Genomic DNA, 23530 nt, shown 5'->3' on the forward strand with positions numbered 1-23530 from the left:
GAAGGGGGGCTTGGGTACTGGTGACATTGCAGAGAAGATGGACATGGATTGTTGGTGACACTGAAGCGGGTGGGGGACCATGTGCCAGGGATGGGGGGGGGGCAGCAGGTGTGAGACAATGGGAGAAGGATTAGTGAAAAGGTCCAGGCGCCCAGGTGAGATTTGAGTTCCAGATATTGATCTTGACATTCATCCCTCCATTTACTGATGACTGTGAAACTATTGTTGAGTAATGGAAAAACCCATCTCGTTCACTAATATTGATCAGAGAAGATAATCTGTCATCATCACCTGGTCTGGCCTGCATGTGACTCCAGACCACGTCAATGTGGTTCACTCTCAACTGCCCTCTGGAATGACCAAGCAAGCTATTCAGTTCAAGGGCAGCTAGGGACGGGCAATAAATGCTGGCTGGCCAGACACAATGTTAATGTCCCACGAGTGAACCTAAAAAAAGGTATGGGATAATCTCGCTGTGGCACGTGTGCAAAAAGCATTATAGACACCGGAATTACAGGACAAGTGGGAAGAAACATGACAAAACTGCAGGTGATAATTTGCTAAATTGTGACAAATACAGACATGGTTCATCACCCCATCCCAGCCTTATGTAACGAGGGGTCAAATGTTATTCTGCAATGTTTTCATATGCTGTGAGTTGAATCAATACAAATTGTTCACTGAATTTGTATTTAAGCTTGCTTATTCAAAATATGGTTGCAGTTTGGTCCAATAATTGATAATTGAATTTATTATTTCCATGAAAGTAAAGTGAATTAGTGATGTGTGTTTAGTTTTGACTGAAGGTAGCCTCAGTGTGGTGCAGCTTTAATGAGGGCTGGGGTTAGAGGTGAAAGGTGAAAGGGGGGATGTTCTTTCTGCACAAGGAAGGTCTCTCTCTCTCTGTGTTCACAGGCTGCGGTGCAGTTAAAGGATGGAAGAAATAGAAACGGAGGAGGAGAAGCTTTTCAAAAAGCACCGTAAGGAGAGGAAAGAATTACAGGGTAGGTGAAGCCCGGGGAGGTTGTGAAGGAGGAAGAGAGCGGCTCCTGGCCCTGGGGGAGGCCGCTGCTGCTGGTGAGTGGAGGCCTGGAGCCATCGCCAGCTGCTGTTTACCCGGTTTGGGAGGGACCGGGACCGGGTCCAGGTCCAGCCTGGCTCCTCCAGCCCGTGGTCAGGACCTCTCTTTCACAGTTGGTCTGTGATCACAGCTGCCCCTTTCTGCTGCAAATAGCGCCCTTCGGTTCTCAACAGCCCCATGTCTGTATCTGGATTGTTCTTTGCACACACACAAAATCAATGCTTCTGTCGCGAAGAGTTATGCACGCCTTCTTCCCTACCCTTCACTCACTTTGCACAGGAACATGCTTTTCACCCACCACTGGGCGTTCACATTGACGTTTGCAATTGGCAACTCCCACATTAATTGTGGGGTTGGTTAGCTCAGTTGGCAGGGCAGCTGGTTTGTGATGTATCAAGTTACTAGATTTGTAGAGTGATAGAGATGTACAGTGCAGAAACAGATCCTTCAGTCCAATTCATCCATGCTGACCATATAGCCTAGCCTAGCCTAACGCAACCGAGTCCCATTTGCCAGGCCTTGACTCATATCCCTTTAATCCTTTCTTCTTCATATACCCATCCAGATGCCTTTTAAATATTGTAATTATATCAGGCTCCTCCATTTTCTGTGATGGCATATTCCATACACACACCATCCTCTGTGTGAAAAAGTTACCCTTTGGTCTCTTTTATATTTTTCCCCTCTCACCCTAAACCTATGCCCTCTAGTTCTGGACTCACCCACCCCAAGAAACATATCTTGTCTTTATCCTATCCATGCCCCTCATGTGCTTATAAACCTCTATAAGGTCACCCCTCAGCCTCCAATGCTCCAGGGAAAACAAGCCCCAGCCTATTCAGCCGCTCCCTATAGCTCAAATCCTCCAACCCTGGCAACATCCTTGTAAATCTTTTCTGAACCCTTCCAAGTTTCACAATATTCTTCTGTATTGTGATCCAAAAACATTCAATGACCCTGAACTTTTCCCAACCAGACTTTACAAATAGCAGAGCTTGGACCCCAAGTTTATAATGTAAACAAAAATAACCTGGTTAATATCTACGATCTAAGCCAACCCCTTCTTTGAACAGAAGCCCCCACTCTGTCACCAAGGGATAAATTTAATAAAAAGAAAAATAATTTGCGGGTTTGATAACAGGTTCAACAATGAATACCAGGCATTTGTGAAATTCTTTGGTTATGTTACAGGAACGCAGCACTTCGTCTTGCTTGAATTTCAAAGCCACCAATCAATATAAACAACTTTCGCAAATCTTCTGGAGACTGACTTATTTCTTACAACTGGGATTCTTTTCTCAGAACCTTCAACAAGTTAACAACTAGAGAGAACAAAACCAGAAAACAAAATCAGGTAGCTGCTAGTACCAAAACCCAGTCAGAGCAAGTTGACTCTTTGGTTTCTCTTTCCTTGTAATACACTCTGTGATTGGCTGGCCAGCAGCAGGCCTCCCTTGATTGATCAGTTCAACATCATAACATCTTTGTGGCAAATCATCGACTATGTTCTTTGAGCAGTAGTTAACCTGCAGTATCTTTGCAGGCCAGTTCTTAACAGTGAATATCTGTCTTTTGTTTTTTTTTTAATTTAAAAAAAATCAAGCTGCTGTGCATAGTTCAGGTCTCAACTACAACTCACAGTTCCAGACCAAAAATGAGAAAAAAGCAAAATACAGATAGTCTGAACAGACTGTGTTATTGATTTTGAATGGAACAGTACAACAGTTATTTTGGGACTTATGTAGATTCTGACGGAATGTGTTTAATTGGAAAAAAGTGTTGTATGAAAGCAAAGGAGAAAAGAATAATAATATATAAGTAATTCTCTGTTATCCTTCCTTTCTTCATTTGTTGTATGTGCAGTACTGAGGTTTCTCAGATTCAGTGGAAGGACCTGCTAAACATTTGCTACTGTCCTTCTTGAAGTCAGCTCTGCAAACATTCAGATAAACACTCACAATTCCTTACAATGAACTTGACACTGTGGCTGAATCTTCCTGCAAATAAGAATAAAGCACATCTTCCTGCAAGTTCATATTGCTTCAACTCTCAAATGTCTAGTGCTTCAAAGAAGGACAGAAAGAACACTACAGATAGGGGCGGCACGGTGGCACAGTGGTTAGCACTGCTGCCTCACAGCGCCAGGGACCTGGGTTCAATTCCCGCCTCAGGCGACTGACTGTGTGGAGTTTGCACGTTCTCCCCGTGTCTGCGTGGGTTTCCTCCGGGTGCTCCGGTTTCCTCCCACAGTCCAAAGATGTGCGGGTCAGGTGAATTGGCCATGCTAAATTGCCCGTAGTGTTAGGTAAGGGGTATATGTAGGGGTATGGATGGGTTGTCGCTTCGGCGGGTCGGTGTGGACTTGTTGGGCCGAAGGGCCTGTTTCCACACTGTAAGTAATCTAATCTAAAAAGTAATCTAATCTAAAAAAAATTCTGAAGCTCCCCTGAAGTACAGCAGTAATGACATCAGTAACTGGAAGTGTTATCAATTGTTTAAAATGGCAACTCCTTGTCCATCAAGCTGTGTTATACTTTGATGATGAGGCTGAGAAGAAAGAAAAGGAAGCAAACCCTGCTCTCCTTATCTCGCTACCTCATGGGACAATCTGCCCCATTTACCCAAAGATTTATGGGTCAAGATTTGGCCTGTTGAGTCCCATGAAGACCTACAACCAAAACCAAGGGAAAGACTTTGATAGAGACTTTGTTTTTGTTCAACCAATTGGTCTAAATAGGGAAATTGAATGAGTATGTACTGAGTTTACATCATGAACACAGTTAAAACATTTTAACTATTTGTGATTTAGTAGTGCAAGGAAAAACCTAACATTGTAGAAATAGGTGTTAAGGGCTCCAAGCCGTTTAAAACACTGTGAAGTTGATGAAAATAGATAATGCTGTTAAAGTAGTAAGCATTTGTGTTCTTTATATTTTAAATTTTGGCAGAAAGCCCTTTTTTAAGAACAAATTCCCTTACTGCAATGTGCTGTGAGACAGATTAATAAGCAGGTTGTTATTATTATAATAATTAAGAGTAAAGGGGTTATAGATTTATGAAAATTTAACCATGCAAACTTGCTTCTTGTGTCTACTCCTTGAAGAAGTCTTAAAGTTGTTTATAACACTTTGTGAATGCTGAGCCAAATCAATTTTGTTTGTTCATTTGCCTGAGAAGTGTACAGCAGTTAGAATTATTACTGAATTAATCTTGAGATTTTATTTTCACTTTTTATGGTTTGGTTGGATCTTGATGTCAATGAGGAAGCCAAATTTGTTACTTGTCTCAAATTGCCTTTGAGAAGGTGGTATTGAGCCACTGCCTTGGATGACTTGTTGGGTTAGGAATGACTGCAGTGCTGTTTCATCAGAAGGGAGTGTCAGGATTTTGGCCTGATAATAAAAGAATGGTAATACATTTTCAAATCAGGAGGTGTGTAGTTTAGGGGATAAGTTCCAGACATTCGCTGCCCTTCTCCTTTTGAGGTGGTAGAGATTGTTGGTTTGAAAAATGTCAAAAATGTTTGGCGTGTTACAAGATTCTGGTGTTGTCACCGGACTAGTAATCCAGATGCCAATCTGTGTTAACATTGGTTCAGATCCTACCACTGCAGCTGATGGAGTATAAAATCATAAGATGTTGGCACAGATGATGCTTGTCAAGTCTGCTCCACAATTCGGTGAAATCATGGCTGATATGATGATCCTTGACTCCACTTTCGTGCCTTTTTTCCACGACCTTTGTCTTCCTGATAACATCCGCCTATCTTAACCTTTGAATACTTAACCACTAGACTCGACAACATTTTTTGTAAAGAATTCCACAGATTCATAACAGCTGTTCCTTGTTCTGCCTTAAATGGGTGACCTCTTCCTCTGAGATTATGGCCTTTGGTCCTAGTTGGCCTCCAGGAGAAACAGTCTGTCTGCATCTATCCTGCCAAGTCCCGAAAGAATCTTCTGTGTTTCAATAAGGTGCCTCTTATTCCTCGAAATACCACTAAATATAGGCCCAATCTTCTCATAAGACTGTCCCTCCCAAGATCAACCTACTGAACCTTCTCTGGACTGCTTGCAATGCCAGTAAATCTTTCCTTAATTAAGGGGCCCAAAACCGTTAATAGAATTCCAACTGTGGTCTTACCAGAATTTCGCATAGTTTTAACAAGAACTCCCTATTGTTAGATTCATGCCCTTTGAAATAAAGGCTAACATTCAATTTGCCGTCCCTATTACCTGCTGAATGTGACTGCTATCTTTTTGTTATCCACACATGAGAATTCCCAAATCCCTCTTTACTGTAGGCTTCTGTATTCTTTCTTCATTTAAATAATATTCAGTCTGTCTATTGCTGCTGCAAAGTGCATACAGACACATTTTCTCTTGTTATCTTCCAGCTGCCAAGTGTTTGCCCAGTTGCTTAGTCTATCTGTATCCATCTGTGAATTTTTTGTGTCATTCTCAGAATTTGCCTTCCCACCTAATAATTGTGGCACAGCACTACCCGCTTTGGCACTCCACTAGTTACAGGTTGCCATTCTGAAATGCCTGCCTTATCCTAACTCTCTGTCTTCTATTGGTTAGCCAAACTTCTATCCATGCTGATGTGCTACCTGCAACACCGTGGGCTGCTATTGTATTAAATAGCCTAACATGTGGTACCTTTATTTAATGCTTTTTGAAGCACCATATATATTACATTCACTGCTTTTGCTTTATCTATAGAGCCATAGTCATAGAGATGTACAGCATGGAAACAGACCCTTTGGTCCAACCTGTCCATGCCGACCAGATATCCCAACACAATCTAGTCCCACCTGTCAGCCCTCGGCCCATATCCCTCTAAACCCTTCCTATTCATATACCCATTCAATGCCTTTTAAATGTTGCAGTTGTACCAGCCTTCACCACTTCCTCTGGCAGCTCATCTATCCTGCTTGTTACATTCTCAAAGAGTTCTATTAATTTTTTTCAGGCATGATTTCCTCACTGTGAGTCAATATTGACCCAGCTTGATCATGTTACAGCTTTCTAAATGCTTTGTTATTGATAATTTCTAATAGGTTCTCAAACTTTCCCAACAGCAAATGTTAAGCTAACTGGTTTCTAGTTATGTATTGCTTGTCTCCTATTTTTAAATAAAGGTGTCATATGGGCAGTTTTCTAATCCCCCTGGGGGTTGTTTTCCAAACGTGAAAACTCTTGAAAGGTTACTGTAAGACATCCATGAAATCTGCAGCTACTTCTTTTAATATTCTAAGACGCATCCCATCAAGTCCAGCCTTCAGCCCCATCAATTTCCCTCGTACATTTTTTCTGATATGACTAATAGTTATTGCAATTAATTTCCTATCCTCCCTTTGCCCCTTGAAAATTCAGTAATTTTGCAATGCTATTAGGATTTTTTTACAATGAAGATTGATATAAAGTGTTTATTCAACTCCTGTGCCTTTCCTGGTTCCCCGTTTTTATTTCCCCAACCTCGCTTTCTGGTGGACCTGCATTAACTTTGGCAACTCTTTTTTTTCCTTTTTATAAATTTCAAGAAGTTGCGCCTGTCTGTCTTGATGTTACTTGGAAGTTTACCCTTAAACTTTATCTTCTCCCACATTTTCTTGTTTGTCTTTTGGTTTTTAAAACTTCCTAAATTCTCTGCTTACCACTAATCTTTGTTTAAAATGTATGTTCTTTTTAAATTTGATATTATCCTTAACTTCTCTGTGCTTAATCCCTTCCAAGAGTCCTACTTCCTCATTGGATATATCTTTGTTGTGAGCCAGTTATTTTCTTAAATATAAACCATTGTTCTTCCACTGTGTTTGCTGCAAATTTCTTTCCTAGTCTACTTTGTGTAGCTATGCCCACATCCCTTTGTTATTACTCTTATTTAACTTTGGCACAGTTGTTTCTGACCCAAATTTCTTTCTCAAGTTGAATGTTAAATTCGACTATGTTATGGTCACTGGTTCAGAGGATGTTTTCCTCTGAGTCAAGAAATGTGGTGCTGGAAAAACACTGCAGGTCAGGCAGCATCCGAGAAGCAGGAGAATTGACGTTTCGGGCATAAGCCCTTCATCACTTGCTCCTATGTTTTCCTCTGACATCATTTAGAGTCATAGAGTTTTACAATATGGAAACAGGCCCTTCAGCCCAATTTGTCCATGCTGCCCAGTTTTCCCAATTAATTTAGTCTCATTTGCGTGTGTTTGGTCCATATTCCTCCATACTATCCCATCCATATCCCTGTCCGAATGTTTCTTAAATGGAAAATTATACTCACCTCCATGACTACCTCTGCTAGCCTGTTCCAATCACCAAAAATTGCTCCTCTAAACTCTCTTGTACTTCTTCAGTCTCATCTTATACTTATGCCATCTAGTTTTCGACTACCCTACAATGGGGAAATGCTGTTGGCTATCTACCTTAGCTATTCCTGTTTTGGTTATATAGAGCCTCAGTCTCCTACGATCCAGGGAAAAGAGTCCCAGCCTATTGAGTCTCTCTTTGTCCAGTATACCACCAATCTTGATGTCATCCACAAACTTATTAACCATACCTCCTAAACTCTCATCTAAGTAATTTATATAAATAATGAATGATAGTGGATTCACCAATCCCTGTGGCATACCACCAATCACAGGTGTCCAGTTTGAAGAATAATCCTCTATCACCACCTTCTGTCGTCTACCTTCAAGGCAATTTTGTATCCAGTTGGCTAGCGCTCACTGGATCCTGTGAGATTTAAATGTGTTGCTGGAAAAGCGCAGCAGTGTCAGGCAGCATCCAAGGAACAGGAAATTCGACGTTTCGGGCATAAGCCCTTCATCAAGAATCAGTCCAGCAACACATTTTCAGCTGCTGCACTTTTCCAGCAACACATTTTCAGCTCTGATCTCCAGCATCTGCAGACCTCACTTTCTCCTCCTGTGAGATTTAACCTTATTGAACAATCTACCACGCAGTTTCCTACCTTGTCAAAGGCATTGCTTAAAGTCCATGTAGACAATGTCTACTGCACTGCCTTCATCTACTTTCTTGGTCACACTTTCAAAAAAATCTCCATCCAATTTGTGAGACACAAATTTATTAAATTTACCTCATCGCACATCACCAGATCAAAAAAAGCCCGATTGCTGGTTGAATCTGCAACATATTCTTCTCAAAAGTTATCCTAAATACACTATGAATTCTTCCTCATGGCTGCCTATCCCAATCTACATGAAGATTAAAGCATCTTCAACTCCATTAAAACGCCATTAAGTAATAAACTCCAACTAATAATTAAGAAATTGAAATCTAGTCACAATAAATGTGGTGATGAAACCATCATTGCTTGTTGTAAAAACCTATCTGGTTCACCAATGTATTTTTATGGTGAGAATCCGCTATCTTTAGCTGGTCTGACATCTGACATCTGACAAAAATGTGGTTGACCCTTAACTGTCCTTTTGAAGTGAATACATAAAATTATGGAAATACTCAGCATGTCTGACAGTATCTATGGAGAGGGAAAAAAGTTTGACATTTAGATTTATAGAGTGACAGATATCTTACAGCATGGAAAAGACTGTGCTATTCTACAAGCATCAACCTATTCCAGTCCTGTTTTCCAGCAGTTAGCTCACAACCTTTGAGTTACATATGATTCTCCTTTGACCAGTGAAACAGAGGAACAAGCCATTAAGTTGCACCAAACCATTACTTCTTATGATTTAAATGAGTTGCTTAATTAAATTACATCTTGATAGGAATGTCTTCTTTCTGTGTCTGCGTAGAATGTTTTCATTTTTACGTGCAAAAAACAAATGCTGAGCATTACACCTTCACTTTGAATTGCAGCGAAAATACAGGCAATGAAAAACGCTGTTGCTAAGAATGACAAGAAAAGAAGAAAACAGCTGGTAGAGGAAGTTGCAAAATTTGAGGCTGAATTGGAATTGAGGCACGAGGAGGAACTTATACAGCTCACTCGGTCACTTGATAAGTCTAGTACGGTGAGGAAATGGTTTTATATTTAGATTCATGAGTAACTAATCAAAAGTTGTAATTTATTATGTATTTTCTTCATGTATAAGGAACTTCATTTCTTTGCAATCACCAAGTTATTGAGTGTTTTAAAGTTGTGCTTTTTAAGTCCTGCTGCTTTATAAAATAATTTACTTGCACAACAGTAACAAGAAAAAAAAATATCATTTTTATTTCTTGTGAGGGAAATATAGATTCTATATATCAGTTTAGTTTGAATTTACTTGATGCATGTACTTAAGACTTGTAGTATCCTCAATTTGATTTCATTCACATAGGATATCAAATTGTTAAGGTATCAGGAAGCCTTGGTATACTATTTTTGGAGTTTAGCCAGACTAAACAAGGCTATAATTTTAATGTGAAAAAATGCTGCAAAGATATATTGAAATAGGTATCTGAGATATGTTTTATGTCCTGATAATATTCTTTTTCATTAGGTTGAATCATGTACTAATGGATTTGCAAATTTAGAGTTGGAGATTGAAAATGGTAAAGCAATTAAGCCATCTCGCATTTCTAAGGCACAGAAGAGAAGGGTATGTTTTTGACTGAAATATTGTGGTCCTATTTTTCCTTTTGAATTGTTTTAAACTAAAACATGTGGCAAGTGCATTGTTTTAAGTACACAATAGTGTTCAAAGATATTTTCTATTATTTGATTTTAATCATTTTAAAAATATATATATTTTCAAACTCCAATACAAGGAGAAGAAAGCCGCTCAGGACAGAGAACGAGAAGAGAGAATAGCTGAAGCTGAAATTGAAAATTTGAAAGGAGCCAGGCACCTGGAAAATCAAAAACTTGCTGAAATCCTTGCTAAAAGGCAGTTACAGATCAAACAGATCCCATCTGATGGTCACTGCATGTATAAAGCTATTGAAGATCAACTTAAACAACAGGGCAGTCTATTGACCCTTGCAGATCTAAGGACACAGGCAGCTGAATACATGAGAAGTCATGCAGATGATTTCTTGCCTTTTCTAACCAACTGTAATACAGGAGACGTGTATACACCTGGTAAGTATTACTGTACTGCTTCAAATGCTTGAAGTTATTGGTTCAATTAATAGTTTAATTATAAATATGATTGAAAGTATGACAGTTTTACACAAAGAGCAACACTACTGTGATGTTTAAGCAAAAATGCTGTTTTTCTTTTAGAGTCCATTGTGTACCTTAATGAGCATATCTTCAATGCACTGCTCACAAGGCATTCCCAAATTAGCTATACAAGAGTGAACATGAGTGAACTTGACCATATATTATGTCTTATTTAAAGATAGCTGTAAACCTTTTTTTAACACTTTATGGCAAATGTGTGGTTAAAAGTGGATATTCAGAAACTGCTGTCTTTTCTACTGATGAGAATTTTCACAGTAAAAACCCTTGAGGAAGTTAGACTCTATTGAAAAATACGTAACTGGACTTTTTAGAAGCATTTTAAGTTGATTAATTACTGCTAAAAGGTGACCCAAAAAGTCATTTTATATTTGATTGTCACACATTTCCTTTTGATAAGAAATTTCCCATTTTGATATTATCTTATAAAGTCTATGATATTTTAATTTATTTTATTTAGTATATTATGGAAGTATGTTAATGCAGAATATGCACTATTTCATGCTGAGATGTTTATATCAAATAGGTAACTTTTAGATATCAAAAGGTGAAGTACAAGGATTAATCTAAGTAAGTCCAGTTGAAAGTTTAACACGATATTATGGGTTGAGTGGAATCCTTTTGTGTACTAATATCCATGTCTCTCATTCTTGAAGCTTGAATTAGAGAAAATTAGAAATGGGTATGGTGGGATAGATAGTGCACATCAGCTATTCAAGGAGTTAAAGTCAAAGTGTGGTGCTGGAAAAGCACAGCAGCTCAGGCAGCATCTGAGGAACAGAAGATTGACGTTTTGGGCACAAGCACTTCATCAGGAATGTGGAGGGGAAAGGGCACTGAGCGATAAATGGGGATGGGGCTGGGACTAGGGGATCGTAACTAGGAAGGTAATAGGTAGATGCAGATAGGGGGTAATTGTGATAAGTTGGTGAAGATAGTAGAGCTGATAGGTGGGAAGGAAGATGGACAGTAGGACAGGTCAAGAGGGTGGTACTGAGTTGGAGGATTGGTTCTAGGATAAGGTGGGGGGCGGGGAAATTTGGAAATTAGTGAAGTCGATGTTGATGCTGTGTGCTTGAAGGCTCCCAAGGCAGAAGGTGAGGCATTCTTCCTCCACTTGTCAAGTGACTTTGATTTGGTGCTGGAGGAGGTGCAGGACTTGCGTGTACTTGGGGAGTGGGACAGGGAGATGAAGTGGTCAGCCATAGGACAATGCGTGTGACCCAGAGATGTTCCCTGAAACGCTCCATGAGTTGGCATCTTGTCGCCCTGATGCAGAGGAGACCACATTGACAGCAACGGACACAGTAGATGAGGCAGGTGGGTATGCAGCAAAATCTCTACCTGATGTGAAAAGATCCTTTGTGGCCTTGGACAAAGATGACGGCATAGGTTTTACACATTGTGTGGTGGAAAGGGAAAGTGCAAGGTGTGGAGGGTGGGTTGGTGGGGAGTGTGTTCCTAATGAGGGAGTCACAGAAGGAATTGTATCTGTGGAATGCTGATAAGGGTGGGGAGGGAAATGTATCTTTGGTGGGGTCTGATTATAGATGGCGGCAATGGCGGAGGACAATGCACTGTATCCGGAGATTAGTGGGGTGGAAGGTGAGAACTGGGGGTGGGGTTTGGGTTCTATTTTTGTTGTGGAGGGATGGGGTTCGAGGGCAGAGGTGCGGGAAGTGGAGGAGATGTGCTGGAGGGCATTCAAGGAATTGGTAAAATGTGGAATTGGTCATCAATTTTTCTTTCAATTAATGAATTTAGCTAAAACTTCCTCTGAAGAAACTTAGATATAAATGGTTTGATTTATTTTGTACTGAGATACATGAAAAATATTTTTTTAATGTGTTAACCAGACAAATCATATCTTCCTTAAGTACATCAGAATACTGATGTGTAAATGTGTAAAGTATAAAGCATTTACAATTAAAATGTTCTCTCCAGAGATGGAAGCTGGTACGAATGCATAAAAGGAGATTGTATGTTTATTCATGTTGACATTAATTCAAGAAATTAGCAAGGTTTCTATTTTAAATCTGAGTAGGACCCAATTCCATTTTATTCAACACGTGAAAGGCAGGCACCCTAATTTCACATCAGACCTGCATTTGATCAAGGGTTGAACATTATGTGCCCTTGCTAGGTGCTTTTAACGCCGGTGGGTGTGTAGTAGACAGAGAGAGCTTAATGTCCCATAGAGCCCTCTGGCACATCTTTAACAAATGCTGAAGAATCTCAGCAGGTCCGATAAATATCTGTAGATAGAAACAGTTAATATTTTGAGACTGGTATGACTTATTCAGAATTGATAGCAGTTGGAAAATGTCTCTGCATGTTTTTAGACAAAAATAGAGGAAGAGCAAGTGGGAACATGGTGGTGAGGTTCAGTACAAAGACGAAAGGTTGTTATTGGTGGTCAAAGAGAAAGAGATGTGAAATGGGTGTGAATTAAGATGTGAAAAGGAGAAAATGATGCTTCCTAATGAGAAAATTTCCATGACCAACATACAATTAAGTAAAGTTAATATACACTAAACTCTAAGGGAATGAAGAAATTTGTGATTAAGATTAGAAATTTCAGTTTAGGTGGAATATAACCATGATCTTATTCAAATGTAGAGTGTGTCTGAAAGGGCCCATAGCCGAAAGCTCTTGTTTTTTATGTTCTCATTCGTGATATCAGGGATTTATCATTTGGATCTACAGGAGAACCTACAGATGGGCGGGCACGATTTCGTTTGGATAATCAATTATTCGGTTAATCGATTAAATGCCTTTTCCCTGGGGCTCGGAGTTTTTAAAGTCTGCTCCTCATTCAGGAGACTGCACCAGCCCACAGAGCATGAGGCCCTGCCTCCAACACTGTCTCCCACCCACCCCCAGAACCTCATCTAACCCCATCCCCCAACTCCATCCCCTGCCCCCCACCCCATCCAACACCGACCCCTCGCCCCCCCAACCCGTCCAACACCGACCCCCTGACCCCAAACCCCATCCTTCACCGCCCCTCCCCTCCCTGTCCGCCCTCACCCCCTCTCCAGCAGCCTTTGTTGGGTAAGTCTCCAAATAGCGCGTGCGCACACACAGCCACACACACAACTTTTTACTGCAACCTTTTGACAGGTTCCACGTGTGCCTTGTACAGGACAATGTTGGACAGATTATCGGGAGAAGGGGTTTAGGGTACACCCCCCCTGTAGAACTCCAGGGAAAGTGTGTGGGGAGAGAGAGAGGGCGGGAGGTCAGTCATTTGGAGAAGGTGCCTGTTTAATCACTGTAAACAAAAGACGCGATTAGTGTTGGAAACACGGCTTTGATGTAATGTTTCTATCGGGACCTCGAGATCTCTTTCGGATAATCCAGTTTTCAGATAATTGGTTTTCGGATAATCCAGGTTCCTCTGGAGTTGTATTTGAAGTTCGTATGCTTCAAAATGCAATTTTTGTGATGGTGATACATTGGGATGCCGCAAACTGGTAAGATGTAGGTGTCTGTCTATTTATGATATTCCTCTGTATTGAATTGCTAACTGAGGGTTGAAAATAGTTACCCGAGTCTTTTGGTTGAACAAATATGCTTTACAGTATATGATATTCTCTGCAACTATATTTTCCTGTAAAATTTTTTTAAAAATCTCCATTTCAGAGGAATTTGAAAAGTACTGTGATGAGGTAGCCAACACAGCAGCCTGGGGTGGACAACTTGAGGTAAGGAATTGATATTTTACTGCAACTATACTTAGATTATATTCTAATTTATCAGTAATATTAGCAGTCCAATAATACAAAAGTTAATATTTACACTATAATTTAACTAAGCAAGCCCATCACAAACTGTTAGAATTATAGACTGCTGTCATAATTCTTTGAAGTTTGCATCACATATAGCTAGAGTGGTGAAGAAGGCTTTGAGTATGATTACCTTCATTACTTAGACCTTTTGAGTATAGGAGTTGGGACGTTGCTGATGCCTCTTCTGAAGTGCTCTGTCCCACCTGGTCACTGGAAAAGGTTCAGAAGAGATTTACCAGTATGTTGCTAGGAATGGAGGGTTTGAGTTATCGGGAGAGGCTGGATAAGCTGGGATTTTTCGGTGGAATGTAGGAGGTTGAGGGGTGACCTTATAGAGGTTTATCAAATCACGAGTGGTAGGGACAATTTGAATGTGGGGGTATATTTTCCCTAGGGTGGGGATATAAGGACTAGTGGCCAAACTTATAAGAAGAAAGATTTAAAAGTGACATGAGGAACAATATTTTTACATAGAGAGTGGTTCATGTGTGGAGTGAACTTCCAGAGGAACTGCTAGATGTGGGTACAAATACAATGTTTAAAAGACATTTAGATAAGTAGATGAATAAGGAATGGTTGGAGGGATATGGGCCAAGTGCAAACAGGTGGGACTGGTTTAGTTTGGAATTATGGTCAGCATAGACTGGTTGGACTGAAGGGTCTGTTTCTGTGCTGTATAACTCTTTGCCTCTATCTCATTGTTAATTGATTAAAAAAAGCAATGACATGAGCACTGATCCTTGTAGAGTCATAGAGTCACAGAGGTGTACAGCACGGAAACAGACCTTTCGGTCCAACTTGTCCATGCCGACCAAATATCCCAACCCAATCTAGTCCCACCTGCCAGCACCTGGCCCATATCCTTCTAAACCCTTCCTATTCATATACCCATCCAGATGTCTTTTAAATGTTGCAATTGTACTAGCCTCCACCACTTCCTGTGGCAGCTCATTCCGTACATGACCACCCTCTGCATGAAAAGGTTGCCCCTCAGGTCTCTTTGATATCTTTCCTCTCTCACCCTAAACCTAAGCCCTGTAGTTCTGGATTCACCCACCCAAGGGAAGAGTCTTTGACTATTTATCCTATCCATGTCTCTCGTGATTTTGTAAACCTCTATAAGGTCACCCTTTAGCCTCCGATGCTCTAGGGAAAACAGCTCCAGTCTATTCAACATCTCCCTATAACTCAAATCCCCCAACCCTGGCAACATCCTTGTAAATCTTTTCTGAACCCTTTCAAGTTTCAGAATGTGGAATCCCACTTGTCATTCTTTTCCGTTCTGAAAATAAAACAGAAAAGGAATAAATGGGTTATGTATTTTTGTTAATTCATCATGGCATGTAGGTGTTACTTGGCCAACATTTGTTACCTATCCTTGTTCTCCATGAGAAGTTGATGATGGTGAGTTGACTATACCTCTGCTGTAGTCACACCCATATTGCTGTTTAGGAAGAGAGTTTCTGGATTTTAACCCAATAACAATGAAGGAATGATGATATATTGTATTTCCAAGTCAGAATGGTGGGAACCTTGGAGGGGGTGTTGCAGTTTTTGTTGTTATCATATACCTGCTGCTCTTGCCTTGAGATGGTAGTGGTTGTGGGTTTGGAAGGTGCTGTCTAAGAAGCCTTGGTGAATTTCTGGGTTCACCTTATAAATGGTATACAGTATTGGTATTGAGTGTAACTCGAGGAGGGGTGAATGTTTGCAGATGTGGTGCTAATCATTTCAGTTGCCGTGTCGTAACTCGTGTCAAGCTTCTTGAGTGTTATTGGAGCTGCACTCATGGTGGAAAGTGGGGAATATTCCATCACACTCTTGACTTATACCTTTTAGATGGTGGCAGGGGGTGAATTATTTGCTGCAGTATTCTGAGCATATTTTACTACATTTTTAAAATCTGGAACTTTTGTGATGACTCTGAGAATAGTGGGCATGATTTTTCAGTGTGCTACCTCAATGAAGTGGAATAATCCGCTACGCAATTAATGCACATGTGATTTGCCTAGTCAAATGTAAATTAAAATCTCCCAAGCTTGCTGTAGTACTTCATTAAATGCATCTCTAATTTCCTGTTTAATGCCATTCCCCATCCACCACTCTGTGTTCAGAGGCTTTTAGACAACTCCTAATGTTATAGCTTCCTTATTACACCCAGTCTGATTCCACATCGAGATTTCCTGTGACAATATTTCACAACATTGCATTGGTTTCGTTTTCAATAACAAGGCCCCCCCCCCGCTCAAACCTCTTTGATCATTTTACCTGTCCATCTAAAGTTTGAATACGTTTTAGATGTTTGGTGCTCAGCCTTGGCTACACTGTAATGATATCTCTGTGAATGCAGACTCATGTACAGATATTTACACATACCAGAACCAGTGTCATATTGATAAATGTAGGTAGACTCATTCATCCTTCAGTTCAGTTTACTTCCCTCCTCTGACAAATTTGCAAGTGTTCCTGTGCCTGTTTGTGCATTTTTACCAAACCATTTCTGCCTGAGACCTTGGGATCATTATCTACAAGGGCTAGCCTCTGGCAGTCCTGAGTGCCAGAGACCCTGATGCATTTGTTCTTTGATCGGTTGACGTGATGTCTCACCAGAGTGTGCTACCGAGTCTAATCTAGATAGAGTTCTCACTGAGGGGTAAGTGTCTGAGCTGGTGGAGGGTAAAGTGGAAGCCTTGCCAATAAATCCTCCTTGGAGATGGAGGTAAAGCTGGAGCTGAGGGACTCCAGCGTTGATCGCTTTGCAAAAGTTTGTTCTGATATTGCCTGCGTAAGAGGAGAGAATTAGTTGTCTGAGTAAAAGCACATTAGGCATGTGGTAATGCTGATGTTAATGGAAGAGCAGTGTCCTACAGCACAATGATGCTTACGAGAGTGATTGTCCTTTGAGATGTTCTCATTCCCACGGGATGTTATGGGCCAATTTTTCTTGTTCTGTGACAAAGGAATGGATTGAAGATGATGGAAGAGCCGCTAGTGATGATGTATGAGCAAGAGAAATGGTAAGGAGGTTCATAATGAGTGTAGGAAGCCTTGTGGGCAGAAATGATTAGTAATTTTGGATATTACATTGGTGAGAACCATTAACTGAAATGATGGATGCAAAGATGAGAGTTTTATTCCATGACCATTGGTGAGATATGTGTACAGAGTTAAAAAGATTGGTGACCCTGCGAATGTAATGTAGCAGAATGAAAATGGTGGCACACTCCCTTGTGGAACACAGAGGATTATTGACCTTCTTCCAGGTCTGGGAATCCTGCTTCACCTGACTTCAGCACTGACCAGGTTGCTAACTGGCTCCAGAGTGGGTGGGTCTGGTGTCATAGCCTTCAACAGCAGTGAGATTGAAAAGGATGGTCTTCCTCTTCGGCACCCTATTCACCAACACCTCCAGGTCCCTGCCTGTGAAGCACAGTGTGAGCTTTCCCTCTGCATGTTAATGGTCCAGCCTCACAATGTGAGGGCAGGTCTTGGCTTGCAACATCTGAAATAGTTTGCAACTGGGTTTCAAGTAAAATGCCAATGGTGTGATTGCCAGAAGATCCTGTCAATGGTGAGCTTTTCTGCTGCGCTACTTCACAAGGAAAACAGTTGCATAATACACAAGGTGAAGAACAAAAGGTTGCTTTAGAGAGGTTATTCTGAGACATGATGGAGCAGGTGCCATGAACCGATATAGGTGTAAAGGCAGGAAAAGGGATTTACAGAGAAATTTTGATAGGTTAGGTCAGTGGGCAAAATGTTGGCAATCGGAGTACAATGTGGAAAAATGTGAAGTTGTTCATGTTGGAAGGGAAGGGAAACAAAAGGACAAGATATTATTTGAATGTATAAACACTGCAGAAAACTACAACATAAACTAACTTGGGGACATTTGTGCAGAGAATGCTAGCACATGGATGCTGCAGGAAGACTAATGGAATGTTGGCCCTTATTTCAAGGGGCTTGGATTATGAGTAGGGAAATGTTACTGCCTCAAGGTGTTGTGAGACCATATCTGGACTGCAGTGAGCAGTTTTGGTATTCCAAATGTAGATATTCTGAATGTAGATTTGCATGCTGAGTTGGAAGGTTCATTTTCAGACGTTTCATTACTATACGAGGTAACATCTTCAGTGAGCGTCCAAATAAAACATTGGTGATGTAGCCCACTTTCTATTTATATGTTAGAGTTTCCTTGGGTTGGTGACATAATTTCCTATGGTGATGTCATTTCCTGTTCTTCTCAGAGGGTGTTAAATGGGATCCACATTGTGTTTGTGGATGTGTCTGTTGATAGAGTTCCAGTTGGAATGCTATGCTTCTAGCAGTTCTTGTGCATGTCTCTTTTTGGCTTGTCCAAGGATGGATGTGTTGTCCCACTCGAAGTGGTGTTCTTCCTCATCCATTTGTAAGGATACTAGTGAGAGTGAGTCATGTCGTTTTGTGGCTACTTGGTGTTCATGTATCCTGGAGGCTAGTTTTCTGCCTGTTTGTTCACATATAGTGTTTGTTACAGTTCTTGTAAGGTATTTTGTAAATGACATTAATTTTGCTTGTTGTCTGTATAGGGTCTTTCAAGTTCATTAGATGATGTGGGTTTGTGCCATGATGCCATGGAGTCTGAGTAGTCTGGTAGTCATTTCCAAGATGTCTTTTGATGTAGGGGAGAGTGGCTAGGGTTTCTGGATATGTTTTGTCTGCTTGTTTAGGTTTATTGCTCAGAAATCAACTGACTCTGTTCATGTACAAAAAGAACAGGAAATGACATCACCATAGGAAATGATGTCACCACTTGAAATGACATCACCAACCCAAGGAAACTCAAACATACAAATAGAAAGCGGGCTATACCACTGGTGCTTCATTCGGAGGCTCACTGAAGATGTTACCTAGTGTGATGACACAACATCTGAAAACGAACCTGCCAGCTCAGGTGAGCAAACCTACATCCAGAACCTCAACCTGAGCTACAAACCTTCTCAGAAAGATATTGTTTCATTGGAGGCAGTTCAGACAGGGTTCACTCGGATGATCCTGACTTTTAAGAGGTTGTCTTCTGAGCAAAGGCTAAACGTGCTGAAGTCTATTCAGGTTTAGTAGAATGAAAGTTGGTCCCATAGATGCAGTTTAGGATTATTAAGAGGTTTAACAGGGTAATAGCTAAGATGATGGTTCCCCCTTATGGGAGAGTCTAGATCCAGGGGACATAGACTCAGAATAAAGTGGTGCTAATCTAAGATTGAAGTGAAGAGAATTGAGTGTCTTTGGAACTCTTTGCTAAGAGAACTGTTTAAAGGTAAGTTAGATAGATAGATATTTGAATGCTTGATCATAAAGGAATCTAAAGTTATGGGGAAAACACTGGACATGATCCTATTGAATGGTGCAGCAAACGTAAAAGGCTGAACAGCCTACTCCTGCTGTTACTTCTTATGGTCTTACATCACATTAACTGAAAACCGGGAAATCCTGCCTAATGTTGACTTATCACATAAATGATCTGAACAACAGTGAAGGAAGCCTTCTCAGATTTCAGTAAGTTCTGTCTGTATTAACATGCCATAGTTTCGTGGTTTATAATAATGGAGAAAGTGAGGACTGCAGATGCTGGAGATCAGAGCTGAAAATGTGTTGCTGGAAAAGCGCAGCAGGTCAGGCAGCATCCAAGGAGCTGAAGAAGGGCTCATGCCTGAAACGTCGATTCTCCTGCTCCTTGGTTTATAATAGTATCTTGCACGAGTGTGGTGGGAAGTCAAGTTGATTTAAATATCCTTGAACTCCAGCAACCACCTCAAAGGGGATGTTGCCAAGGGTATTCTTGGCCTGATTTCTTTCTTTACAAAATCAGTTTTGCTTTCCAAGTCCAATATCGAAATTCAGGCACAAATTCTAGAACCTTTGTGCCAGTGATAGACTTTATTAGATTTCTTCAGCTAGTCGATTCAACCTCAATGCTATCTTATCTTTTGTAGTGATACCACAGGCATTGTTTGTCGTCTTAAAATAAATGCATGAAAGTGTTCATTTCATTTGGAAAAACTGTATTAATTTAATTGAAATTATGTACCTTTCTAGAATCATAGAGTCATCGAGATGTACAGCACGGAAACAGACTCTTCGGTCCACTTGTTCATGCCGACCAGATATCCCAATCCAATTTAGTCCCACCTGCCAGCACCTGGCCCATATCCCTCCAAGCCCTTCCTATTCATAGTCTGGATTAGTGGTGCTGGAAGAGCACAGCAGTTCAGGCAGCATCCGAGGAGCAGCGAAGTCGACGTTTCGGGCAAAAGCCCTTCATCAGGAATAAAGGCAGAGACCCTGAAGCGTGGAGAGATAAGCTAGAGGAGGTTGGGGGTGGGGAGAAAGTAGCATAGAGTACAGTAGGTGAGTGGGGGAATGGAATGAAGGTGATAGGTCAGGGAGGAAAGGGTGGACCTAACCTTTTAAATGTTGCAATTGTATGAGCCGTCATCACTTCCTCTGGCAGTTCATTCCATACACGTACAACCCTCTGTGTGAAAAAAGTTGGCCCTTAGGTCGTTCTTATATCTTTCCCCTCTTACCCTAAACTTGTGCCCTTTAGTTCTGGACTCCCCCAAGCCAGGGAAGAGACTTAGGATAAATAGACAATCATTTTCCCTCATGATTTTAGAAACCTCTATAAGATCACCTCCTCCGCCTCTTCTCCAGGGAAAACAGCCCCAGCCTATTCAACCTCTCCATATAGCTCAAATCCTCCAATCCTGGAAACATCCTTGTAAATTTTTCTGAACCCTTTCAAATTTCACAACATCTTTCCGATAAGAAGGAGACCTATCTTTCAAACCTTTAATGCTTTTGACATGATTTATTTCGAGCAGATATCAATAAAGAATTTATTTTTAAACCAGCTCTGTGTTTCGTGCGATATAATCTGTTTAGATTGATTCAACTTGCTATCCCAAAGATGCGGGACTCTATTAACTGCATATACTATCTTGATATATCTTACACTTTTAGGTTAGTTCAAAATTGCAAAATGGTAATAATATCTGATTTGTTTCTCATATATAATATTTGTTTAATTCCTTGCAGTTGAGGGCTTTGTCTCACATTCTGAAAATGCCAATGGAGGTGATACAGGCAGACTCTACTCCAATCACTGTAGGTGAAGAGTATGGAAAGAAATCAATAATTCTAGTGTAAGTAGAAACTCTGTACAATTTTTCACTACAAACTACCATAATACTTGGCAAGTATTTTTCCATCAGATTGAGAGAAGTTGACCGGGGCAGATATTCATATTTACGAAGAGATCTTTCCCTGTTCTGCATCAGTTATAAGGCCTTTTCTCATGGTTGTACAAGTACTGCTTTGAATCAACTGTTGCACCTGCAACGCCGGATGGCCTTAAGACTCTGCTTTGGACAGTGTTGTTCAGAACAGGAACAAAATTTTACTTGCGTTTCTCATTTGCATAACATACTTGCTTACATCTGATATCTATAGGGTAGGTGGATCAAACTTCCCATTTCATATTTAAGTCCCTATATTAACTTTGGGTGTTGAGTAATTTCATTTTAGAATTAGCTGTCATACTTTCTAGCCTAGTGTGTGGTGCTGGAAAAGCACAGCAGGTCAGGCAGCATCTGAGGAGCAGGAGAATTGATGTTTTGGGCATAAGCCATTCATCAGGAAGATTTCCTGGTATGAAGATTACATAATAGGTGTTTAGATGATTGTTTCAGCTGGAAATGCATGACTCTTGACGTTGTTATCTAAAAGTTAAATAACCGTGCAATGCTTTTTTGTATAGGAATCAGTAAAACTTGAAGGGAAGAAAAACCAAAACATAAAAAGGATTAAAGGCCAATGTACTATTAGAAAATTATTTTTCAAATTTCTTTAGCATAGGTTGCCCCCCAGATCAATTTTTGATTTCAACATCACTGGTCTCAGTTATCAGGCATTGAACTTTTAAATCCTGTTCTTTCTTCATTTAATGTTTCAGTCCTGGCTGTCCGCTTTCTGCTGCACACCTCTGATTTCTTATCTACTGTTCCTTTATAAATTTGACCTCAGTGTAAAACCCAATGTCACCTACACATTGAGCACATACCCCTTGCTGTGAATGTAATTTGGCTGTATGTTGTTGGTTGGACAAGTTGTTGACAAGTTAACAAGAGCTGACAAAAGCCCAGTGTGTTCTGACATTTCCTAAGTTGATGATGAACATTTCTCAGGGGAGGAAAATGAAACAGTAATTGCATGAGAAATGCTGTCTTAAGTTCCTCAATTTAATGCGTCAGAAGTCAGATATATCAAGAGCTATGTACATCCAGCTGCGAAACCACCTAAATACTTTAGTTTTGGAGGGTACAACACTTTAATATAATAGATAATGATATTATTTTAAGATAAACACAGATTAAATATTAAACATTAAATTAAACCAGGAAATATCTGAATAGCTAGCAATAACTTTCTAATTATGAAGAATGAATTCCTTGTCAGTGTAGTTCAAATGTTTGCTATCTTGTAATAATTGAATTGCTAATGTAAAAAAGAAATGAGTCGGCAGTTCACCCACTCTTGGGGCTGTTATAAAATTGGAACTAATTGTGCTAACGTTGCTTGTTCTTTTGTAAAATCTGTTTCTTACTTTTTTTGATATTGAATACTTTATTTTTGTTTACAGGTACATGAGGCATGCATATGGTTTAGGAGAACATTATAACTCTGTAGAACAATTAACTGACCTACCTACAGAAGACATATGCTAAATATTGATCAGTATTTACATTCTATTTCTTACATCAAAGTATTAGAATTTCTCTGTTGTAATTTTCACGTTGAGCTAAAAATTGTGCTGTGTGCACAGGTTCATGTGGAGAATTTGATAATGATGCGTATTTCACTTTTTTTTTGATTAACCATTCAGTGGTGTGAAGACCAGCAATAAAAGCTGAATTAAGACTGCATATGTTCATTGAGGTTAAATAATGTCAATGATCCTGCTGTTCAGTATATGCTGTGCATAGTGAGACAAATAAAAATTTCAGATATGAATAACAATGGAAATGAACCCTGTAGGTTGTCTCAGTCAGAGATCCATGAAGTGTTCTGTAAAAACAAAAATGCTGTTCTGTAGCATTTCACTTTTACCTGTCATTCAGTGTTGTAGCTCACACATGTAATGCACATTACAGATTTTATGCCATTCAGTTTTGCAACAAATATAATGCAGGTTGCAAAGATTTATACATTTGAATATTTTTCTTAACTGCTGAAAATGACTCTGCATGCAGCATGTGGATTGGATAAAATAAGTTGAGATCATCAATTAATTTATTTATTTGCATTTTGAAGTGGAATCAGAAACCGCTTTCTTTCAATCACAGAAGATTGCCTATCAAGTTTCTCCTTTATAAACATATAAATGGAATATAGATACTGTTTACTGCTTCAGCCAAGTTGACGGTTGTTGAATATTAACCCACAGACAGCATTGTCATGTATGTTCCAATCT

The 23530-nt window shown here is 40.1% G+C and overlaps 1 protein-coding gene across 1 annotated transcript; it reads left to right on the plus strand.

The window, feature by feature from the left end:
- The first annotated feature begins 856 nt into the window (after positions 1-856).
- Positions 857-23076, plus strand: otud6b (OTU deubiquitinase 6B). The gene is made up of 7 exons (XM_060824421.1): positions 857-1004; positions 8920-9074; positions 9546-9644; positions 9814-10126; positions 13874-13935; positions 21097-21203; positions 22700-23076. The coding sequence occupies exons 1-7, from the start codon at positions 935-937 to the stop codon at positions 22782-22784; spliced, it is 891 nt and encodes a 296-aa protein (XP_060680404.1). The 5' UTR covers positions 857-934; the 3' UTR covers positions 22785-23076.
- Positions 23077-23530: the final 454 nt, after the last annotated feature.

The sequence above is a fragment of the Hemiscyllium ocellatum genome, chromosome 4 (genome assembly GCF_020745735.1).
Source record: "Hemiscyllium ocellatum isolate sHemOce1 chromosome 4, sHemOce1.pat.X.cur, whole genome shotgun sequence".
Lineage (NCBI taxonomy): Eukaryota > Metazoa > Chordata > Chondrichthyes > Orectolobiformes > Hemiscylliidae > Hemiscyllium > Hemiscyllium ocellatum.

What these genes read in the sequence shown, in the direction of transcription:
- otud6b (XM_060824421.1), top strand. Translation starts at nt 935, where the DNA reads ATGGAAGAAATAGAAACGGAGGAGGAGAAGCTTTTCAAAAAGCACCGT. An exon ending in CCTGGGGTGGACAACTTGAG is followed by an intron (nt 13,936 to 21,096) that starts GTAAGGAATTGA and finishes AATTCCTTGCAG; the next exon opens with TTGAGGGCTTTGTCTCACAT. An exon ending in AAGAAATCAATAATTCTAGT is followed by an intron (nt 21,204 to 22,699) that starts GTAAGTAGAAAC and finishes TTTTGTTTACAG; the next exon opens with GTACATGAGGCATGCATATG.